At 43.8% G+C, this 23,640-nt stretch overlaps 1 protein-coding gene across 2 annotated transcripts; it reads left to right on the forward strand.

The window, feature by feature from the left end:
• Positions 1-2,036: 2,036 nt before the first annotated feature.
• On the forward strand, positions 2,037-20,280 carry LOC309530893 (uncharacterized protein). Of its 2 annotated transcripts, XM_082220136.1 has the most exons (4): positions 2,037-2,132; positions 7,740-7,809; positions 10,334-10,468; positions 19,790-20,280. In XM_082220136.1, the coding sequence occupies exons 1-4, from the start codon at positions 2,097-2,099 to the stop codon at positions 19,957-19,959; spliced, it is 411 nt and encodes a 136-aa protein (XP_082076262.1). In that variant the 5' UTR covers positions 2,037-2,096; the 3' UTR covers positions 19,960-20,280. The 2 variants fall into 2 exon arrangements, 1 of the variants encoding a protein (XP_082076262.1); XR_014218949.1 differs by lacking the exon at positions 10,334-10,468.
• Positions 20,281-23,640: the final 3,360 nt, after the last annotated feature.

Raw genomic sequence — 23,640 nt, forward strand, 5'->3', positions numbered from 1 at the left:
AGCAAAACGGGATGCGCCACTCCTGCAGCCCCTGAGACAAGTGGACCAGGCAGCCATCAGTGTCATCTCAATTCAGCCACCACACCAGAAGCAAAAATAATAACACACCATCTAAGGCTGACAGTGAAAGCCAATGCCAGTTGGATGAAAATATTGAATCAGCCTGCCTAGGGAGAAGAAAAAAAAGAAAGAAGCAAAGACATTTCTCCCTCCCACACTCAAATATGTGAATACAAATGACCAGCCCTGGCTATAGATAACATTTGAGTCACGTATTTCTCCCGCAGTGCAGCATCTAAAGCCCAGCAAGTGTTGCCTAAGGCAAAAGAATATTGCAAGAAGATGCCAACAGCCTAGATTCCTCTCGGGTTTACAAAACTGAAACACATCACAGCACACGTTGCTGAGGAAGGTGTGCAGAACATCATATCCAGCAAAGGTTGAGCTCCCACCCTGCCATCATATTGATCCATAGATTTATTGCTTTTTCAAAGCTGCCTTCCCTGCAGTGGTGATGACGTTCTCTGCAGAGGCTCAGATACTGCAAAACAGGAAAGCAGGGAAGGAGAGCTTGTGGTCCTCCAGGTGTGGTTGGACTCCAAATCCCATCAGCCCCAGCCAGTGTGTCGCCAAGGGGCGGGGTTTATGGGAGTTGTAGTCAACAACATTTGGAAGGCCCCAGGACGGTTCCCATCCTTGCAACAGACAATGCAAAGGATAAGAGAAACATCTCCAGTGGCGCTCTAAGAAACCAGTCTCGTCTTGTTGCGGAAGAACAGATTTTTTTAAAAAAGCAAAGGTAAAAAAAGAACTCCATATCTGTGTCATGTTTCATGTACATTTATGAAAGATTTATACTGTACCTCAGTAGTGAGGCATCCGCTCTGCATGCAGAAGGCGCCAGCTTCATCCCTAATTGCAAAGCTTCCAATTTGAGCACTTGATTTAAAATGTTTGTACAGTGCATATTCTATTTTGGACACTTTCATGTGAAGAAAGATACAGTGGATGCTCGGGGTGCGAACGTGACCTGTGCGGGATGCACATTTGCAACCCGAAGCGTTCACAACCCGTGTCTGCGCACGCACGGGTTGCGATTCGGCGCTTCTGCGCATTCACAAAGCGCAATTTAGCACTTCTGCGCATGCGCGACCGCCGAAACCCAAAAGTAACCCATTCCAGTACTTCCGGGTTTCGGCAGTCCACAACCCGAAAAAACGCAACCTGAAGCGTCTGTAACCCGAGGTATGACTGTATTACGGTAGCGAATGAGTCTAATAATCCTGGAGGGTCACTATCAGTTGGAGTACACAGTAGGAATGGGGGAACGTGCCCTCAGATCCATTCAGAATCACAGACTTGTACAGCTGGAAGGGACCACAAGGGTCATCTAGCCCAACCCCCTGCAATATGGGAATCTTTCACCCAACGTGGGGCTCAAACTCACAACCCTGAGATTAAGAGTCTCATGCTCTACCAACTGAGCTATCTGGCTGCATACACACCGGATGTTCACACTCTGCACCCTAAAAATTCCTGGGAACTGAAGGTCTGTGTAACTTGAACTGAACACTGCTGTGAAATGATCACTAGTCAAGGAGCGAGCAGTGCAGGCACTGGCAAAAAGGGGGGGGGAAGACCCACTCCAGAATGCCCCCAACTTTCACAGACTTTGAAAGAAGCCATGAAATAGGGGTGGGGTGGAATTTTTCAGTGTTAAACCCTTTCACCATTTCAGTGACAATTAAATCAATTATGCTTAACATACCATAGTTTTAGAAGGCATCTGAAGGCAGCCCTGTTTAGGGAAGCTTTTAATGTTTGACAGACTACTGTATTTTAATATTTTGTTGGAAGCTGCCCAGAGTGGCTGGGAAAACCCAGCCAGATGGGCGGGGTATAAATAAATTATTATTATTATTATTATTATTATTATTATTATTATTATTATTACACACCCCTTCCAAAGAATCCTAGGAGCTGTATTTTAACCCTGACAGAGCTACATTATGTTGTTTTTAACAGAAGGCTCCATGGACAGATGCTGGTCGTGACATTCCTGGTGTCTTTCGGAGGGGTATTCTGAGGAAAGCAAAATGGCAGCCACCAGTGAAGAGGCAAGGAGAGCTTTGGTGAGTTTTGCCCCGTGTCTACAATTTCTTCCAACCAGCCCCCCAGGAAACATGATCGAGAGAAGCCAGTTTAGCTCTCCCCAGTATTGACTGAAAACTGCCACTTTTGAAGTTTCAGCCTGTCTCTAAAGGGAATCCAGGGCAGAGCGATGCATATATGTCTAGGCTTGATTTTCACTGCCATTGAGCTTTAGAAGGCAAAGTCAATGGATGGCAAATTGGTTTCTAGTTCACAAAATTGCATCTCATTTACTCACTTACTCAGCACTGATTCAAGAGGGATTAGTGGCCTGTTTACTTATTTAGGTTACTTTTACCTCATTCCCCCCCCTCCATCCTAAAGTGCGGGGAAACGAAATAAATGTTGCCAAAACTAGTACAATTAAAACCAAGTCCACAGCCGGAATCGATGCTCAGCTTAATCACTGTGGCTGTCGTCTGCCTTCCAGAGCCAGCTGTCCAATCCAAAAGCCCCAAATGGAACTTGCCAGTCGGGGTGAGGAAAACGTCTGGGCTGTGCAGGGGTGGGGAATACCTTTCTGCCTAAGGGCCACATTCCAACATTTTGTACATTTAACCCCTTGGCTTATTTCCAGCTTGTAGCTATCAATGTTCTTGCTGCATTTGAGAGTCCTCCTTCTCAACTGGCTCTTGGTTTCAGGCTCAAAGCCCTGCCCTGATATGACTGCAGCCTTAGAGTCTTCCAAAATTTTTGAGGAAGTGCTTATGTTAATATTAACAAACAAACCAAAAAAAAACATTTGCGCAAATCTATTGGAGAAGAGCAGGTATACAGTATAGTCTGGCAAGAAAACAGTAATAAATCTTGTGAGACTGTTTCTTCTTTTTTAACAGCTTTTTTCAGAGTCCCACAGCTGCTGTTTGGCTGTGTTTGTCAGTGATTGCCATTTCATTGAGTCATGCACTTTTAGTACCTGGGATGGTTTATTGGCATTCTAAAACTTACTTTATTGTCCAAGTCAGTGATAATAATAGAAAAGTTGTGGAAACGGAAGATAGGGTAGTCCACAGGGAAATGTCATATGTCCTACTTTATACTTGTCCACTGTTTGAAGGGCTGTCAGAGGACAGTCCTTTATCTGAAGGAATCTCTTCCTTGAAGAACTACCTGGTCCAAGTCATAAGAACATAAGAAGAACGTGCTGCATCAGACCAATAGCCCGTCTATTCCAGCATCCTGTTCTCACATTGGCCACAAATGCATGGGAGAATCCTGTGAGTAGGACCTGAGCACAACAACACCTTTGAAGGTGACCCAGAAACTACAACTAATTTGGAATGCGGCAGCTAGACTGGTGACTGGGAGTGGCCACCAAAACCACATAACACCGGTCTTGAAAGACCTACATTGGCTCCCAGTACGTTTCCAAGCACAATTCAAAGTGTTGGCGCTGACCTTTAAAGCTCTAAACGGCCTCGGTCCAGTATACCTGAAGGAGCGTCTCCACGTTTTGCCCAGACACTGAGGTCCAGTGCCGAGGGCCTTCCAGTGGTTCCCTCACTGTGAGAAGCGAAGTTAAAGGGAACCAGGCAGAGGGCCTCCTCAGTAATGGTGCCAACCCTATGGAACACCCTCCCATCAGATGTCAAGGGAATAAACAACTATCTGACTTTTAGAAGACATCTGAAGGCAGCCCTGTTTAGGGAACAGATAGGTAGCCGTGTTGGTCTGCCATAGTCAAAATAAAAAAATTCCTTCCAGTAGCACCTTAAAGACCAACTAAGTTAGTTCTTGGTATGAGCTTTCGTGTGCATGCATATCTGAAATGTGTATCTGAAGAAGTGTGCATGCACATGAAAGCTCATACCAAGAACTAACTTAGTTGGTCTTTAAGGTGCTACTGGAAGGAATTTTTTTATTCTGTTTAGGGAAGTTTTCAATGTCTGATGTTGGAGTCCAACAACATCTGCTATATACCTGTTATATAAATAGCAAGGGCCCACGAGCTTTAGAAATGACACTCTTTATATTACCAGCAGATTTAACGAAGTCTGTCTCTCTCTCTCTCCATACTTTTTAAAAAGCTTTTTTGAATGCATTGTACCGTATTTTTTGCTATCATCCACTGATGGCTGGCTGGCATATGCTCAGTTGCTTCATTATAGGACGGTATACATTTGATTGGGGTCAGGGACATGAATGTTAATTATGTTTAACAGTAAACAGAAGAAAGCAATATGGTCTCCTTAGATTCTTCTGAACTGGAATTTGAAATAAGTTTTTTGAGGAAAAGATTAAACATAAGTGCCTGAAAAAAAGAAGAAGAAGAAGAAGAAGAAGAAGAAGAAGAAGAAGAAGAAGAAGAAAGGAACACAGTGTTTCATCTGGTGGTTTGATGAAAAAGAAATTGCCTGCTGACAGAGATCACTAGGCAGGAGAACGTCTTATGAATCAGGCTGTTCCACAATCAAAAGAAGCGATGTGGCTTGGCATAATCTGGGCACTGGTGGCAGACAATTGGCAACTCATTCTTCCAAGGATCTGGAATGTGAGTCACACTCATTGGCCCAGGTTGGTTGCAAAACCCAGATTTCTCTGTGCCTGGAGTTACGTGTGTATGTGCATCGACTGGGTGGGAGGGCAGGCAAGCAGGTAGGAGAGATCAATGCAACTCATTAACAGCTGCTGAACCCCCCCCCCCAAAAAAAATATTTTTGGCTGCCACACATACAAAATTCATCACTTCATTATGTATAGTCTCTTGACTCCCCCTTTGAAAAAAGACCCCAGCCTTTTGCAAAGCTGATGTTTGAGGTGGTATTGTTGTTGTGTAGTCATTTAGTCGTGTCCGACTCTTCATGACCCCATGGACCAGAGCATGCCAGGCGCTCCTATCTTCCACTACCTCCCGCAGTTTGGTCAAACTCATGTAGGTAGCTTCGAGAACACTGTCCAACCATCTCGTCCTCTGTCGTCCCCTTCTCCTTGTGCCCTCCATCTTTCCCAACTCCAGGCTGTTTTCCAGGGAGTCTTCTCTTCTCATGAGGTGGCCAAAGGACTGGAGCCTCAGCTTCACGATCTGTGCTTCCAGTGAGCACTCAGGGCTGATTTCCTTCAGAATGGATAGGTTTGATCTTCTTGCAGTCCATGGGACTCTCAAGAGTCTCCTCCAACACCATAATTCAAAAGCAGAGGTGATATTAGTCTTTACATAAATTTAGTCTTTACATAAAAAGTAACAGACAGGTAGAGGAGCCCCCACCAAATCTTATTTCACCATACTTTGTTAAGTTTAAGGCTTCCCAGCCCAAGCTGGAGAGCAACAGAGCACAATGTTGTTAAAGTGACAGAGTCTAGTGCGGGAAGGCAAGTGAAAGATGGATTTTGCTCTCTTCCATCACATCCTTCTTTTCACTTAAAGACAAGAACTCTCTCCGTTTTTTTGGCAGACTGCACAGACATAGGAATAAAAAAGGGCATGGCTTTCCTGTTGTAATTTTGCTGGTATTTGTCACTCATATGATCTCTCCACCCTCATCTCCAGGCCAGCATATCTCTCCCACCCACTGCTGCATCAGCTCAGATTCCCTTGAAAAGCTGTTGTCAGCTGAGAAAAGAATTGGCTAGCACAGTCACTAAAATTTATGGCAGAGACAAATAAGACAGGGGTGGCAATGAGTCTCCCAATGGCAGATTGCATTGTATCAACAATGTGCTCTTGGCTTGCATCCTTCCTTCCTTTTTCACTGAAAAAGAAGAGGTATCATTCTGCATGTCCCCAGCCAAGTGGGGCCCCATATAATTCTCTGTGCTTCACAGTCCAGCCACAATTTATCATGCTACAGGAGCCAGCTAACTTTCCATCCTGACAAATCTGACACTACATTTTTTATTCTTTTGTGTGAGTAGCCTATTCCATCTCCAGTTTTTTTCAGCTAGGGATGTTTATTTGACTACAGTGGTACCTTGGGTTAAGTACTTAATTCATTCCGGAGGTCTGTTCTTAACCTGAAACTGTTCTTAACCTGAAGCACCACTTTAGCTAATCGGGCCTCCTGCTGCTGCTGCGTCACCGGAGCACAATTTCTGTTCTCACCCTGAAGCAAAGTTCCTAACCTGAAGCACTGTTTCTGGGTTAGCGGAGTCTGTAACCTGAAGTGTATGTAACCCGAGGTACCACTGTACTAGCAAGCAAGCAAGCAGATAAAGAAATAAAGAAATAAAGAAATAAAGAAATAAAGAAATAAAGAAATAAAGAAATAAAGAAATAAAGAAATAAAGAAATAAAGAAATAAAATAGGCACTTATAGAGTGGTGATTAAAAAAAAAAAAGGCTGGGTATCTGGATTCAAAACATGGGGCTAAACTCACATCCTTTCACCAAAGAAAAGGTAAAGGGACCCCTGACCATTAGGTCCAGTCGTGACCGACTCTGGGGTTGCGGCGCTCATCTCACTTTATTGGCCAAGGGAGCCAGTGTACAGCTTCCAGGTCATGTGGCCAGCATGACTAAGCCGCTTCTGGAGAACCAGAGCAGCGCACGGAAACAACGTTTACCTTCCCACCGGAGCGGAACCTATTTATCTACTTGCACTTTGACGTGCTTTCAAACTGCTAGGTTGGCAGGAGCAGGGACCGAGCAACAGGAGCTCACCCCATCGCGGGGATTCAAACCGCTGACCTTCTGATCGGCAAGTCCTAGGCTCTGTGGTTTAACCCACAGCGCCACCCGCGTCCCAGATAAGAAAAGGTTAGCTACCCATAAATGAAAAATCCTTAGTGACAAAAATGTTGTACAAAAAAGCTGACCCCCAACACGTAGTCATCCCCAAAACCATGGGATCCTTTTTGAAAACTCCAATGTGGATGAAAACTATTGGATACACATACCCCACACTTATCTGAAAGCAACCCACATAATTCCCTATGACATGACATGAATGCAACTACAAAATCTCGTGCATAGTTCTGCTTTGGGGCTTATTATGATGAGCAGAGTTAATTAATTTCAAATCTACAGTGATACCTCGGGTTACATATGCTTCAGGTTACAGACTACGCTAACCGAGAAATAGTGCTTCAGGTTAAGAACTTTGCTTCACGATAAGAACAGAAATCAGGCTCTGGCGGCGCGGCGGCAGCAGGAGGGCCCATTAGTTAAAGTGGTGCTTCAGGTTAAGAACAGTTTCAGGTTAAGAACGGACCTCTGGAACGAATTAAGTACTTAACCCAAGGTACCACTGTATTAGCAAGGTTTTTGGAGGGCAATAGTTGTAGCTGCAGTGAGTGCACGTTTTAAAAAACATAATCTTCATTCTTATTAGCTAGTAATTCTTAGTCCATTGTTAAACTTCTTTGAATAAGAGCAACTCTACCTCATATAGTCACCTTTTCTTATTTTTATAATCTAGTGTGGAAATGGGGGGAAAGGGCATTTCTCATACTTTTGTCTTTTGGGAGATTTCTTTCTTGCTCCCATCAGTTCAGACACTGAACACAATGTGCAGTGCTCTTAATAAATGTTTCAATAGCTAAGGGAAGGTGTTTTATTACCTGTTGCCTTCCATTTCTAGCCAAGCATTATGTAGGGGGAATGCATTGTATCATCTGCTTTATTGTATTTTTCTTCTCTTTTCTTTTTGCAGCACATTGAGCACCAGCTCCAGAGAGCATGGAAATCAATGGGAGGTTTTTCATTGACTTTAATGAGACCAGGTAAAAGTACTAAAGAGTCCAATCTATGGCAATTAAATTAAATAGCATGATATTACATATCAGGGGGGAAATTGAGAACATAATTCATTAGATGACGCAGCTGTGGGGAAAGAGGTTCAGGAAATTGGTAACTAATGACAGCATAAATCAAAACTTCTTTGGCACCGCACACTGAAGTGTGGTGCTATTATATTGCCAGGCTATTGAGACCTTCCCCCAGTGAGCACAATCACTGTTCTCTTGCATTTCGCAAAGCTTCTTGTCTTAGATACGGTAAAACAAAACTTTTTTAAAAAAACACACCCATAATTCTATATATTCTTCATTTAAATCATTTGCTGCTCGATTAAACTTCATGGGTTCCTCGTGGAGTGGCAATCATCTGTCACAGCCATCAGGATATAAAAAATTGAGGGTCTGCAATTCATACGCGGCATCGTATTTTGAAAGAAAGACGCTGAGTGAGATTTAAGAGCCATAACCGAGAAAAGCTGGTAGGATAGAAGAAAGGAAGAGTGTACTGAATTGTTAGGGGAAATCTAAAACATTTGTAAGTAGTACAGAACCAGGTTTATTGACAAAGCAGCAGTACTTTCAGCCCAACCAAGGTTCGTGAAGAGGGGTTACCATCCATTGAAGTAAATGGGATTATCATCATCATCATCATCATCATCATTTACTTGTACCCACCCATCTGGCCAGGCCTCCCCAGCCACTCTGGGTGGCTCCCAACAGAATATTAGAAAAACGACCAGCTGCGGGGAGGGAGGGAAGTCAAGACTCAGCAAAGTCAAAGGGATTATATTGTGATAATAATGTTGGGGAAAGGATTATATGAAGAAAATAATAAAAATTCATTTGAAAAACAACACAGAATATTAGAAAAACGAAAAAACATCAAACATTAAAAGCTTCCCTAAACAGGGCTGCCTTCAGATGTCTTCTAAAAGTCAGATAGTTGTTTATTTCCTTGACATCTGATGGGAGGGCGTTCCATAGGGCGGGTGCCACTACCGAGAAGGCCCTCTGCCTGGTTCCTTGTAACCTCCTTTCTCGCAGTGAGGGAACCACCAGAAGGCCCTTGAGCTGGACCTCAGTGTCCGGGCTGAATGATGGGAGTAGAGATGCTCCACCACAATGGGATCATCCAACACAGCACAGTTGGAGTCAACCTTTATTTCTGGGATGGAGAACCTGTAGTCTCCCAGATGTTGCTGGATTACAGTTCCCATCATTCCAAAATGTTTTGCCATGATGGCAGGGGCTGGTGGGAACTGTAGTTCCAATATTTTCTAGAGTGGCATAGGTTCCCCCATCCTGATGTAGCTGCTTATGCCTTCCCATCAGAATTAGAAGGTGCTCGATGAAAGCTAGTTTTGATTCAGTTATATTTATCCCTCTCTCACACACACCCCTTGAACCTCAGCACATTTAATTAGACTGAACACAAATATACTGAGAGGTAAAGGAAATGTGCCAAGCATTTCCCCAATATATAACTTCCTGCTGAGAGTTCTTTGCTTCCATTTTTTCCTATTAGTTGCATGGATAATATTTTTTTTAAAAAGGCAACTTGCTGGTCAACAGACGCTTAGCAAATCATTCTTAAACTGCACAAGTCCCGTTGTTTTAAACTCTATTTACCCTCATGGCTTATGCATCCACAGAATTCCCCCCTCCCCTTTTCAGTGTTATTGCTGGGGGGGGGGGAATTCTGTGATTGTTCTTTTTCTTGTACCCTCCACCCCAGTAAAAGAACACTGCAAAATATTATCCAGCTGTCTTCCACCATTTTATTTCCTGCTGGCTGCTGTTTCTATCTTATCATGCCCCAAAACACCACTAGGTCTGAGGAATTGTGGAGGTTCCAAAATGGCTGCCAGGCTGCCAACGCAGTTGTTGCTACCACTTGCAGTGACAGCCAAAAGCAACAGCTAAAGCTCTTTTTTGTGGGGCTTGGCATAATGTGTGAAATTGGGGCTCATGGTTTCTCTGTCTCTCAAGAGGGAGGGAGGGAGCTGTAACTAAGATTTGCTCTTGTGGTTTCATTTGGGGGAAACAAACCATGACCTTGGGTTTGTACATAAGCCAAACCACAACTTAGCTCTGGGTGGTGCCTCACCAGCAGGACTGGGATAAAAGAGAAGGAACAGGGGTTTTCTCTCTGGAAAACACTTGCATGGTCTTGCTAAGCCATGATTTGGGTTAGCATTACATGTGAGCAAAGACATTGTCTTTATGCAATATTGAGCACAGAGGACTAATATTGTTCTCATTGTGGTTCTCTCTCTCTTTTATTCTTCTTTTTTGCAAAGAAAAAGCCGTCTGAGCAGAAATAGCTCCTCAGCATCAATTCTGATTCATTATAGCTGGAAGCTGTGATTCTGTTTCTTGGAAGAGACCTTCTTATGTCTCAATTATCTTTTCCTTCACAATGGTAACTTCAGGCAACCACATTTCACAAGGCTGTCAGAAATATTCACAGACTCGCCAAATGAATCTCTCTCTCTTGCTCTCTGTTCAGAGGCTGAAAAAGGATATGAAAAGAGAAGCAAGGAATTGGAGACTCATAGGAAGTGTATTTCAGCTGAGTGTGCCCAGCATGTTGTGAAGGGAGAGAGAAGGAACTATCAATTTAGAGCACATATACACAAAACTGGTAAACCAATATCAAGTTCTGTTGGTCTTCCCAGGGAATTCTGGGAAATAAATGGCAGATGACACAAGAAAAGTTTATTTATTTTAATTTTATTTCATAAAATTTATATATCTCTTGATTCTAAAAAAAACCCCAACACCTCAAAGCTGTTTTCAAAAAAAATAAATATCAGTAAAACAGTTAAAAAACACACCTATTTAAGACATTCAGAAATAATTTACATCAACAATAAGCTAAAAACCTGATTAAAACATATATCAACCTTCTATGTATTGGGGTAAGCTTGCCAAATGTTTTTAGCAGGTGCAGGAAAAAAAGATAGTAGTGAATGGGCCTTCCTGATACTTACATACATACATACATACATACATACATACATACATACATAATTTTATCTGTATGCCGCCTTTCCACAGTTCAAACCATGCTAAAGGAGGCTTACAACATGAAAAAATTCTTAGCTACAACATAACAAAAGTAGTCATAAACAAGAAATAAAACTTTAAAAAATACACAACCAAACTGAATAATTTCCACATGTCACCTCAAGATCTAAAATAAAGATACAAAAAACCAAGAGCAACAGCAGCAACAACTCCCCCAACAAAAGCCCCCAAATAATGCCCCAAAAGTCTGTTCAGTCAATGGCAGACCTACATTTTTGGTACTGCCATGGGGGCCCCTTCATAATCAGCAATGAGGTCTAGGTAACCACTGTTATCTTCTTCAATGTTATCTTCTTCATGGCAGATCACCACCTCTTCACAATTTCTGTGCAACCGACTCTCAAACTTGTTGAAATCTCCCCCCCCCAAAAAAAAATCAAAGTGAATAGTCTGACCCAAATTGGGTCTACTAGACCCAAAATTTTAAAGCAATGTGGACTAAAGTCACTTCTGGGGCTCCTCTGGGATTAGGAGCCCTGACGTTTGAGCTTCATTAGTTTCATAGTAGATCCGCTCCTGTGTTCAGTAGCCTCAGCTTTTGTAGCTGGAGTCAGTCCAGGCCCCGCCCTCCCAACCAGGTGGGAAAAGGCCAGCAAGGCAGGGAGCAGGTCTTCCAGGACTCACAGCCAAGGTAGTCTCAACAGGCAGGGATGTTAATAGGCAGGAAGTTCCAAAGTGGAGGTGCTACCACACTAAAAGATTGATTTGTGTAGCTGTTGTAACAGGGGCAGTTCCGCCAACCTCCCACTGCCTCCGCCTCTCTTTCCCAGTACAGTGGTGCCTCGCAAGACGAAAAGAATCCGTTCTGTGATTCTCTTCGTCTAGCGGTTTTTTCGTCTTGCGAAGCAAGCCCATTGAAGGATTAGCGGATTAGCGCTATTAGCGGCTTTTAGCAGCTTTTAGCGGCTTATCTGCTGATCGGATCAGCTGATAAGCGGCTTAGCGGCTTAGGAAAAGGGGGGGAGGGAAAAAAACAGCAGGAACTCGCAAGACATTGTCGTCTTGCAAAGCAAGCCCATAGGAAATTCGTTTTGCGAAGCACCTCCAAAACGGAAAACTCTTTCGTCTAGCGAGTTTTCCATCTTGCGAGGCATTCATCTTGCGGGCCACCACTGTAAGTACAAGTGACTGAGCTGCTATTGGTTATAGCCCCCTAGCCCCCACATGTCCAGATCCTGATCAAGCCCACTGCACCTGCAATTTGCTTTTAGAACATCATTTCAGATGGAGTGAATCTAGTCCACATCTAGTTTAGCCCCAACTCCACAGCATGCAGAATATGCTCCCAGTTTCAATGATGAGGGAATAACTCAGTGGCAACATTCCAGATGTGTCCTGCTGTCCTGACGTCCTTTTCCCAATGGCACATTATTCTCAGTTTGATTGCTGGATTTTATACAACAAGTCAACAAATCACTGTGCCAAGGAGCTGGGCAGGAGGATTTGACGGATGTTGAGTCAATGGCAGCAGCCCGAATGGAAACTCCAGTGGGATCCTCTGTTGCCAGCCCTAATCTATGGCATGCAGAGAGCTAAAGGCACCCCTGCCAGTCTGGCCTTTTTCAATCATCCTTGCAGACTGCTGTGAAAAAGAGGCTAACAAAGGAGAGATTGGCTCTCTGGCTTTCCTGGCCAATGTAAATGGCCACTTTCGACAATGAACCCCTTTTATCATTGCCTGCTTATTTGCTGCTCCCACTTCCCCTTTCTCTCTGTTTGGCCATTCACTACTTGGGGAGAGTATTTATTTATGATACATCACTTGTCCATAAATTCCAATCTCCTCCTACAGCTTTTACTGTTTTTCCACTCCCTGGTGATACATTTCCCCACTGTGATCTCTGAGCCTCAGCATCAAGTCTCCTTCAGCTGAGTGGCCACCAGCATTCTTAAAGACATTTAAGCAGTGTGTGTGTGTGTTTGCATGGAAGGCCTCTCAATCTTTTTGTCCTGTCCCCACCAACATCGTTAAACCTGTGAGCTGTGACTCAAGAAATCCCTGGGTTAAATCTCGCTGCAGTGATGGTCTGAGTCCTCTTAAGCAAGTCATTATCAAGCTCAACAGCCCGCCTCTGGACCTGCGTTATGGAGCAGTTTGCTGCAATGACGACTGTGATCATGATCCAGCTCATTCATACATAAAGGCGTACCTGGGCTGCTGTGCTGGAAGAGGAGAGCAAGTCGTCCCACAGATAATTTTAGTGAAATTAATGCTGTTGTTTCACTTAGAGAGACACCCACCAGAATAAGGAGAAGGAAGACCATTTTTAACAATCTCCCTTGCAGATTAATGCAGAAAGAAGATAGAATGGACCACATATGAAAGTGACATGGACTAAAATGTACTAATTTGCTTATTATTATTATTATTATTATTATTATTATTATTATTATTATTACTATTTATTTGTACCTAACCCATCTGACTGGGTTGCCCCAGGCCATAGGTTTGCAGATTTGTGGGGAGGAGATCATGCTCACTCCTTCCTAGTCATTTGGGTGCTGTTTTGAGCTGAGCTGAACTAACACATGGCTTGACTTAGCATATCATTCAAATCCAGGTTTTAGCTCTCTCCAGACTAAACAAGGGCACACCCTCACTTTTGTATGTGCTGCAACTTCTAGGCACAGGTTTGTGATTTGTAGACACGGGTATGAGTGGGGATTTCTTTTGACCCCTTGCTTTCCCCAGGGGAACTTGCTGTTTACCACTGAGTTGGAGAAACAGTCAATTGGGTTTTCAGTGGATTGAGGTTTGTTCTGACCCAGTGGTAAACAGCAGGTTTCCCCAGAGAAAGTGGTGAAACAAAAAACAAAAAAGGGGAAGGGGACGTAAAACCAACCATTTGGTTCTGTGCCTACAAATCACGGACCTGTGCATCTCAAAACTGAACAAAACTATGGTTTGGCTTAGCATGACATGCAAATGTTTCAATCAGGAGTTGTTGTTGTTTACTCATTTAGTCATGTCCGACTCTTTGTGACCCCATGGACCAGAGCACGCCAGGCATTCCTGTTTTCCACTGCCTCCCGCAGTTTGGTCAAACTCATGCTGGTAGCTTTGAGAAAACTGTCCAACCATTTCATCCTCTGTCGTCCCCTTCTCCTTGTGCCCTCAATCTTTCCCAACATCAGGGTCTTTTCCAGGGAGTCTTCTCTTCTCATGGCCAAAGTATTGGAGCCTCAGCTTCACGATCTGTCCTTCCAGTGAGCACTCAGGGCTGATTTCCTTCAGAATGGATAGGTTTGATCTTCTTGCAGTCCATGGGACTCTCAAGAGTCTCCTCCAGCACCATAATTCAAAAGCACCAATTCTTCGGCAATCAGCCTTCTTTATGGTCCAGCTCTCACTTCCATACATCACTACTGGGAAGAATACAGTCCAGTAATTTTAGATACGAAACTGAACGAATCAAAAGAGAAGGGAAAGGTTATTTCGATGGCAATTCCCATTACTTCATAATGTGGTGAGGCAATCCTCTTATGTTTAGGTTGAGGTTCATACTGCTGATGGGTTTCTGGGCTTCTGCCCCAAAGCTCTATCCTTGTAGCATCACTGGTTACAGTCATAAAGGTCTGAACTCCTTAGAGCGCTGTGAGTCCAGAAGTGAATTCTTCCCTTGGATTTATTGTTATGGGCTGGTTAATATGCAGCAGTTGTTGGACAATGGGTGTCCTTACTTCATCCATCTTTCTCTGACTCAATGAAAATAAATGGGGCCGTCTAGAAAAACCTGGCATGAGAGTAATTGCACCAAAGATCTGTACATGATGAAAAGCTTCACATGCACCCACCCCAGTGTCTAAGGTATTCAGGTTCCTTGTGCATTAAAGCTCTCGAAATGGTATTCTTAATTTTAACATCGCAAAGCATAACAGGTTGACAGAGAGAGGCCCTGAAGAACAGCAGTAAAGAATAATAATTAAATAAAAAATACTGGTAGCAGCAAAGGAGCAGGACAGGGAGGAGAGAGGGGGAAAACAATCCCTCTGCAGGACACTGTAAGTAATCATCTTGGTTCTTGTAATAAAGGCAATTGAGTCGTGGAATGAAGAAAAGAGATGAGGCAATGAATTCTGTCATGGGAATTCTACCCCTAAATAGCCATCTGTCTGCCTCATAATGCAACCAGGTAAAATAAGGCTTGGAATAAGAAAGAGAAAGAGGAAATTTTGGGTAGTCTGAGCACACAGTTCAGGAGAATTGAGTCCAGAAATTGAACACAAGGGCATACAAAGTGCCTGCTGAATTAGGTCAAAGGCCCATCTATTTCATGATCTTGTTCTCAGTGTGTCCAATCAGATACCCACAGGAGGAGATTTAAAAAAAATAAAAATGTTTATTGTTTTATTATGCTTTTATATATGTTGGAAGCCACCCAGAGAGGCTAGGACCACCTAGTGAGATGGGCAGGGCATAAATAATAAAATTATTATTGTCATTATTATGGAATAGGATGTCCATATTTTCATCAGAGAAATATTAAAGGGTATGAAATAGATTAAACAGGTCATGGAAAGTAATATACAAGGTTGTTTGTGCATCTGTCTAGATGAGAGCAAATACTGTGGTTTCTGAGTTATTGCAAAGGGGGAACAATTGTGTAACCATAGCAACATACTAGTACAGTGTAAAAGATGCAAAAGACCACACTCCAGACTATGGAATGGCAACTCATAAAGCTGTGGAAAGCACAATAGTGTGGGCCCAGTTGTCAACTATTTGTGTTTGTTGTTGTTTAGTCGTTTAGTCGTATCTGACTCTTTGTGACCCCATGGACCAGAGCACGCCAGGCACTCCTGTCTTCCACTGCCTCCCGCAGTTTGGTCAAACTCATGCTGGTAGCTTCGAGAACACTGTCCAACCATCTCTCCCTCTGTCGTCCCCTTCTCCTTGTGCCCTCCATCTTTCCCAACATCAGGGTCTTTTCCAGGGAGTCTTCTCTTCTCATGAGATGGCCAAAGTATTGGAGTCTCAGCTTAAGGATCTGTCCTTCCAGTGAGCACTCAGGGCTGATTTCCTTCAGAATGGATAGGTTTGATCTTCTTGCAGTCCATGGGACTCTCAAAAGCATCAATTCTTCGGCGATCAGCCTTCTTTATGGTCCAGCTCTCACTTCCATACATCTCTACTGGGAAAACCATAGCTTTAGCTATATGGACCTTTGTTGGCAAGGTACTATTTGCATTACAACACTTCAAAAAGATGTTTTCTCCCCACTTCTCTTTCCCTGTACACATCTCTGTCTTCCATTTCTACATGCTTAAATGGAGTAAATGTGACTGGAAAGAACATAAGAGGAACAGGTCAAAAGGTCCACATGGTCCCACATCCTGTTTACAGTGGTAGGTTGACTGGATGGTTCTGCAAAACCCATAAGCAAGCCCTGAAGGAGACATTCATCCCAGCAGAACCAGCTTATTACATTTGGCTGTCTAAGACATGGGGGAGGGGAATTTGGTACCCACTCACACTCCATCAGCTCAAGACATTTTGCTGCCTGAGGCTGCCTGGTCCCTCCCTTCATTATATCTTCAGAAGCTGATTTGACTTGAGCAATTGAATTGCACTTGGTGGCTTTCTCTACAGCAAACAATAATAATTTTATTATTTATACCCTGCCCATTTGGCTGGGTTTCCCCAGCCACTGTGGGCAGCTTCCAGCACATATAAAAACATAATAAAATGTCAATCATTAAAAACTTCCTGGTACAGGGCTGCCTTCAGATGTCTTCTGAAAATTGTGTAGTTCTTTATCTCCTTGGCATCTGCTGGGAGGGCGTTTCACAGGGAGGACACCACTGCCGAGAAGGCCCTCTGCCTGGTTCCCTGCAACCTCACTTCTTGCAGTGAGGGAACCACCAGAAGGCCATTGGAGGTGATTTGTTTGTTTATTCATATAAATATTGCCTCATGTGTACTGATATGGGTGGGGAAATAGGGGGCACACCATAAACTCAGGTATTTGACCTTCCACTATCTGTCTTTGAAGAAAAAGATGGAATGGACATTACAGGTAGATGTCTTTTGGAAAAAACAACAGCACACATTTATTTAGCAATATATGCTGGCTTGCACTTCATTGTTTTCACATGGGTGGGGTAGAGGAGTCTTGGGAAAGCCTTGCTGACTTCAGGCAGCCCTATGGTCCTTGTTGTGTCATTCCTGCCCACCCCCTGCCTCTGTTGTGCAATGCTCTGGCACTCCCGTGTTCCACAATTTCACTCTTAACAAAGTGTACAACTCCATGCTGGGTTTTTGATGGGTAAAGAATGCCTGGAGGGCCCCAGATTCCACCTCCCTGTCTTAAAGAAGGTTCAGTTTCACTATGACAGCTGATAGTCTGTGATGGATCTATCCTCCTACAGCAAAGACTACATGCTGCATGATTTGAAAAGCCATTGGGCTTTCCTTCCAAACAAAACCTGTGTTGGTTGAGTAAAGATAACACATTGAAGAAGCCCAATACATACAACACTTACTTCACCGTCAGAGATAGTATTGGTTTGACAAAAAGTGACAGAAAACGTTCAATAGACTCAAAACCTTTCTCAATAAGCCTGTTGCTCCCTTTAGAGAATTAGAGTGACAGTCTTCTTCGATTAACATTTTCCCACATGATTGCAGGAAACTGATTTAACAGGGTGACTCAGGTTTTCCTCATGTCAAGTGCTGTGCAATGGTCTCTCACGAGTTAGGAAGGCAAAATGAATGTGTCACGCAATTTGAAGGACTGGGGGGGGGCAAGGTGATGTCTCTGTAGCACTAAGGTGTGTATGAAGGTCCTTTTGCAGTGGACCTCCCTGAAGCCATGCTGATTTTGATAGCAAAAAGGTAGCAGGAAACATGCTGTAACCATACCATAAAGACACTCCGGGCATGTTTTTCTATACAGTGTTAGCAGCGAACAGTGGGAATGTTTGCCAAGACTGCAGCAAGGGGAGCACAGGGAGAGAGGAAGGCAGGAGTTGAGGCAGATGTGGCCATTTGCGGTTGTAGCCAATAGAATATTGCCCACACCTGCACCATGAATTTAAAGCACTATGGTGCCCCTTTAAATCTTGCCTTCCCCCAAAGAATCCTGGGAACTGTAGTTTGTTAAGGGTGCTAAGACTTGGTTATTTTTGTTGTTTAGTCGTTTAGTAATGTCCGACTCTTCGTGACCCCCTGGACCAGAGCACACCAGGCACTCCTGTCTTCCACTGCCTCCCGCAGTTTGGTCAAACACGTGCTGGTAGCTTCGAGAACACTGTCCAACCATCTCGTCCTCTGTCGTCCCCTTCTCCTTGTGCCCTCCATCTTTCCCAACATCAGGGTCTTTTCCAGGGAGTCTTCTCTTCTCATGAGGCGGCCAAAGGTTTGGAGTCTCAGCTTCAGGATCTGTCCTTCCAGTAAGCACTCAGGGCTGATTTCCTTCAGAATGGATAGGTTTGATCTTCTTGCAGTCCATGGGACTCTCAAGGGTCTCCTCCAGCACCATAATTCAAAAGCATCAATTCTTTGGCGATCAGCCTTCTTTATGGTCCAGCTCTCACTTCCATACATCACTACTGGGAAAACCATAGCTTGAACTATACGGACCTTTGTTGGCAAGGTGATGTCTCTGCTTTTTAAGATGCTGTCTAGGTTTGTCATTGCTTTTCTCCCAAGACTTGGTAGGAGACCTGTATTCCCCTCACAGAGCTACAGTTCCCAGAGTTCCCTGTAAAGAGGGATTAACTGTTAAGCCACACTGAGAATTGTATGTAGTTCTAGGAGGGCAATGGGATCTTCTAGCAACTCTCCTTACTGCAGTGTGTTTCTGCTTGCAATTAACGAGCTTTTAAGTCACTGTTGTCTAAGCTTTGAAGTTTCCACTTTCATCTATTTTGGTCTTGTCACCTTCCCTTCCTAGTCCTTACAGAGCTATGATGAAACAAATTGTGGCAGTTCAGTCTCTCACCTGACATTTGTTTCCCTCTCCCGCTCCCTTTCCACGATCAGCATCTGCTTTCTTGTTACTTGAGATCATCTGCTGAACCTTTCATATGCACCATTAACTTTGCTTTGAAGAAGGCAAAAATATTTATGTGCATTATAAGCAGATACTCCAATCCATATGCTCATGGGGCCTCCCTTGTCAATCAGGCAGATAGCAGAGAACTGCCTGAAGTGGAGGCCATGGCTATAATAATAATAATAATAATAATAATAATAATAATAATAATAATTTATTTATATCCCGCCCTACCCAGCCAAGGCCGGGCTCAGGGCAGCTAACAAGCAATAATAAAAACAAGTTGAATGCATACAACTTAAAAACAAAATTAAAATACAACATTAAAATATTGAAACAATAAAATATTAAAATGTAGCCTCATCGCAGGAGGAGAAAGGAAAAGAAAAAAGAGAGAGGGGGAGGGAATCAAATTGACTCCAAGCCAAAGGACAGGCGGAATAACTCTGTCTTACAGGCCCTGCGGAAAGAAATCAGATCCTGCAGGGCCCTGGTCTCATGAGACAGAGCGTTCCACTAGGCTGGAGCCAGAGTTGAAAAGGCCCTGGCTCTGGTTGAAGCTAATCTAACTTCCTTAGGACCCAGGACCACTAGGGTGTTGCTAGACCTTGAGGCTCTCCATGGGGCATACCGGAAGAGGCGGTCCCGTAGGTACGAGGTTGATATGGTGGAAACTTTGCTGAAGTCAGACCCATAGAAGATTCCTCCTGCTGAGAACCAACATTGTCATATTGGCAGGATCCCCAAGGACGTGCTCTATGGGGAGCTGGCCTCTGACACCAGGCCCATTGACAGACCAACTCTGCGTTACAAAGATGTCTGCCAGCTTGACATGAAGGTTGACAACATTAACTCTGCCCTGTGGGAATCCCTTGCAGATGACCGCAGTGCCTGGAGACAATCAGTCAGGTCGTGCATGCATAGCAGTGACCAGAGGAGGAATGACGTCTGGGAGGAGCACAGAGAGAAGAAACGCCATGGTGCATCTGCAGCAGCACAGCCTGACGCCTTCATTTGCCCCAACTGCAACAAAACATGTCTCTCCTGAATCAGTCTCTACAGCCCCAGCAGGTGCTGCAACCTTCCAACAGTTTGACTTTACACCCAATGGCACACTCCTCCATTGTCTTTCAAGACAGACGGATGCCAACCAACCCCATGTATGTACAATGCCCTTCTGCAGAGTCTCCTTCCGTAGGATGCCACAGGTCTTCAGCATCCTAGAGCAACCCATTTATCATGGAAAGGGAACTTTCTCAGAACTCAGAAATCTTCTCATCCCTTGTGCTGACTGAAGTCGATCAGAGTGAAGCTGTCTCCTGAGACAGACAGATGCCAACAGGATTGATGAAATATTCTTATTGATCATATGAGCTGTTGTTTCTTTTTCATTTCTGTTATTTTGCAATATTATATATTGGAATAAAATGAGCCAGATGTTCAAGATGTTGCCTAGTGTGGCTGGATTATGTCCCCACCCAACTCTCTCTCTCTCTCTCTCTCTCTCTCTCTCTCTCTCTCTCTCTCGTTTCATCCTGCCAAAGAGCTGATAGATTGTCAAGGGGAACATTAGTCAGAATGCTACTAATAGTATTGCTATTCTTCATCTCTCAGCAAGTATGCAGCCCCTGGCTGGCACTGTGCACACAGCAGGGGCTACTTGTAAGCTGAATCAACAACTATATGAAAATCCGCTATTATCTCAGAGGCCTTTCAGAACCAGACAAATCAAGGATAACATTTTAAAAAAAGAATATATATATATATATATATTTAGCTGCATAAATAGATGGTGTCAAACAAACAAGAAGAGTCATTCTGGTGTGATTTACAAGATTCTCATGCCTGTGAGCTGTGCTACTTTACTTTCTGCATATTTATCAGTTCCCCCTGTTAGTCCAGTGTGATCCCCCATATATGAAAAGACTGCTTTGGAAGAAGAGAATGGAATAAATTAGCCCCATCAAGGAACCTGATGAGCAATTGCAGGCGTCTAATAAATAAGTTAGGACTTCGGGGCTGTTAATTTATTTCCGTGAACAAATCTCTTCTGCCTTGATGTCACATTAATTCTGTATCCATGCAGGTGAGAGCTGGGAAAGCTGAACAAAATGCATAAGCAGAAATGTCACACGTCTCAAAGAGCATCCCGATTGCAGATAAAATGCAAATGAGTGCAGGTTTATTTTCCTGGTGTGTCATTAGCTGCTTGCCTGGGAGCGGAGGAGAAACTACCCTATCCCCATTTCTCCAGCAATGTTTTGGCAATGGCATTATTAGTATCACATTAGCCAAAAACTCAGTGGGTGATGGTAAGGCACAACTACATAGGAACACAGGGAGAGCAGTGTTGTTGTTGTTTAGTCGTTTAGTTGTGTCCGACTCTTCGTGATCTCATGGACCAGAGCACGCCAGGCACTCCTGTCTTCCACTGCCTCCCGCACTTTGGTCAAACTCATGCTGGTAGCTTTGATAACACTATCCAACCATCTCATCCTCTGTTGTCTCCTTCTTGTGCCCTCCATCTTTCCCAACATCAGGGTCTTTTCCAGGGAGTCTTCTCTTCTCATGAGGTGGCCAAAGTATTGGAGCCTCAGCTTCAGGATCTGTCCTTCCAGTGAGCACTCAGGGCTGATTTCCTTCAGAATGGAGAGGTTTGATCTTCTTGCAGTCCATGGGACTCTCAAGAGTCTCCTCCAGCACCATAATACAAAAGGATCAATTCTTCGGCGATCAGCCTTCTTTATGGTCCAGCTCTCACTTCCATACAAAACTACTGGGAAAACCATAGCTTTAACTATACAGGGAGAGCAGTAGGCCAGCTCAATTTATTTGTACATTTCTAGCCCGCCTCTCTTTTAAGGAGCTAAAAGTGGCACACATTGTTCTTCCTGTCCACATGCTATTGTCACAACAACCCTGTGAGGTCGGTTAAGCTGAGGGCCATCCTGAGTTTTGTGGCTGAATAGGGATTTGAATCCTGGTTTCTTAGGTCCTAGCTCAAAACTCTAATCATTGCAACACACTGTCTCTGTGTTCTGGCACAGAGTGAACTGTGTGGCTCAGAAAGACCTGTCTGCTCCCTGCCCCGTGACACCTGCCGCCTGAGGCATCTGATTCACTCTGTCTAATGATAGGGCCAGCCCTGCCAAAGCATAACCCAAGTGTGGCTGTACGTTTTGACTTGGTCTCCAATGACATCTTTCGGTCAGAGGAATTTGTTTCAACCTGACCTCGTTTGCAGTGTTCACGATGGGTTCGTGTGGCTACAGGGGAATTGGGAGCTTACAATTAATGGAAATCAATAAGGCCGAGAACCTTAATAACTAGATGCACTGTCTAAAGCTCCCTGGTTGGGTGCTCAATTCATCCTTGTACCCCACTGTTGGAGTTTCTAATATAAAAATTATTGTTCACTGTTGTTGTAGAGTATTCATTATTTTCAAATTATATATCTCCAGTTGTTTCTATGGAAACACTTGTCTCCTTGTGCCTGGGAAACTATAAAAATAAGAGAAGGGGGGTTTTGTGTGTGTATGTGTGTAATCTTGTTTATTCTAAGTAGAGTGCTTAGCTGAGCCTCAAAAGGGCACGATTATTTAGCTTAACAGCAATACTGGACAAAATTCAAATACTATGATTGGGTATGAGTGAAGGCATAACTGTATTTATCCAATTGACTCAAGAATAGCCATAAGATTGCGATAATTGGATTCAGGCAGCATGAGAATATATCATGGCTATTTATGTGAGCATTACTTCAGAGTTGGCTCAGTCAAAGGCAGGACAGCAGGACACCCCCCCCCCATTAAAATTTAGGAACCATGTCACTGTCCCATTGGATCAGAGACGAGGGCTCTTTGACTCTCCAGATGTTGCAAGACTACAACTCCCATTATCCCTGATCATTGGCCATGAGGAATGGGGCTGATGGGACTTGGAGTGCAACAACATATGGAGTGCCACAGGTTTCCTATCCCTGGATTAGACCTCTCTTTCATCTACCTCACTGAGAACCTGAATTCCATTTTAAATAGGAGATTTTGGCAGCATATGGGTCATGTTGAACTTGAGTGTTAAAAATTCAATTCAGTTTAAAAGTGACCTTATCTAACTTGCACCTTCAGAACTAAAACGCAAATTGAAAAACAGCTATCCTTCAAAATTTGTACTTCTCCGAATTCTGCGATGCAATTTTCCAGCCAAGAAATTTGTACAAGGAGTGTGCAATAGGGGAAAGTGTGCATAAACATTTGTGCAAACATGTAAATAACAAAGAAGAGAGGGTTTGCTTTGCAAAACTGTGTGTACTAGGCAAAACTGCAGACAAAATATGTACATTAGGGTAAATTTGCACTAAAATGCTGGTGAATTTTCATGAGGGCTTACCAAACAAAATCACAAATGAATGTGGAAATGTTAAGAACTAAACTTCCCTAGTCACCATAAGCCAAATTTGGGAATGTGTTGTATTCTGGCATGGGGCATTTGCTCCACATTATCTCCTTAGAGGGACGCGGGTGGCGCTGTGGGTTAAACCACAGAGCCTAGGACTTGCCGATCAGAAGGTCGGCGGTTCGAATCCCCGGGACAGGGTGAGCTCCCGTTGTTCGGTCCCTGCTCCTGCCCACCTAGCAGTTCGAAAGCACAAAGTGCAAGTAGATAAATAGGTACTCTGGCGGGAAGGTAAACAGCATTTCTGTGCGCTGCTCTGGTTCACCAGAAGCGG

Source organism: Podarcis vaucheri (assembly GCF_965113315.1).
Source record: "Podarcis vaucheri genome assembly, chromosome: 1".
In the NCBI taxonomy this organism is placed as follows: domain Eukaryota; kingdom Metazoa; phylum Chordata; class Lepidosauria; order Squamata; family Lacertidae; genus Podarcis; species Podarcis vaucheri.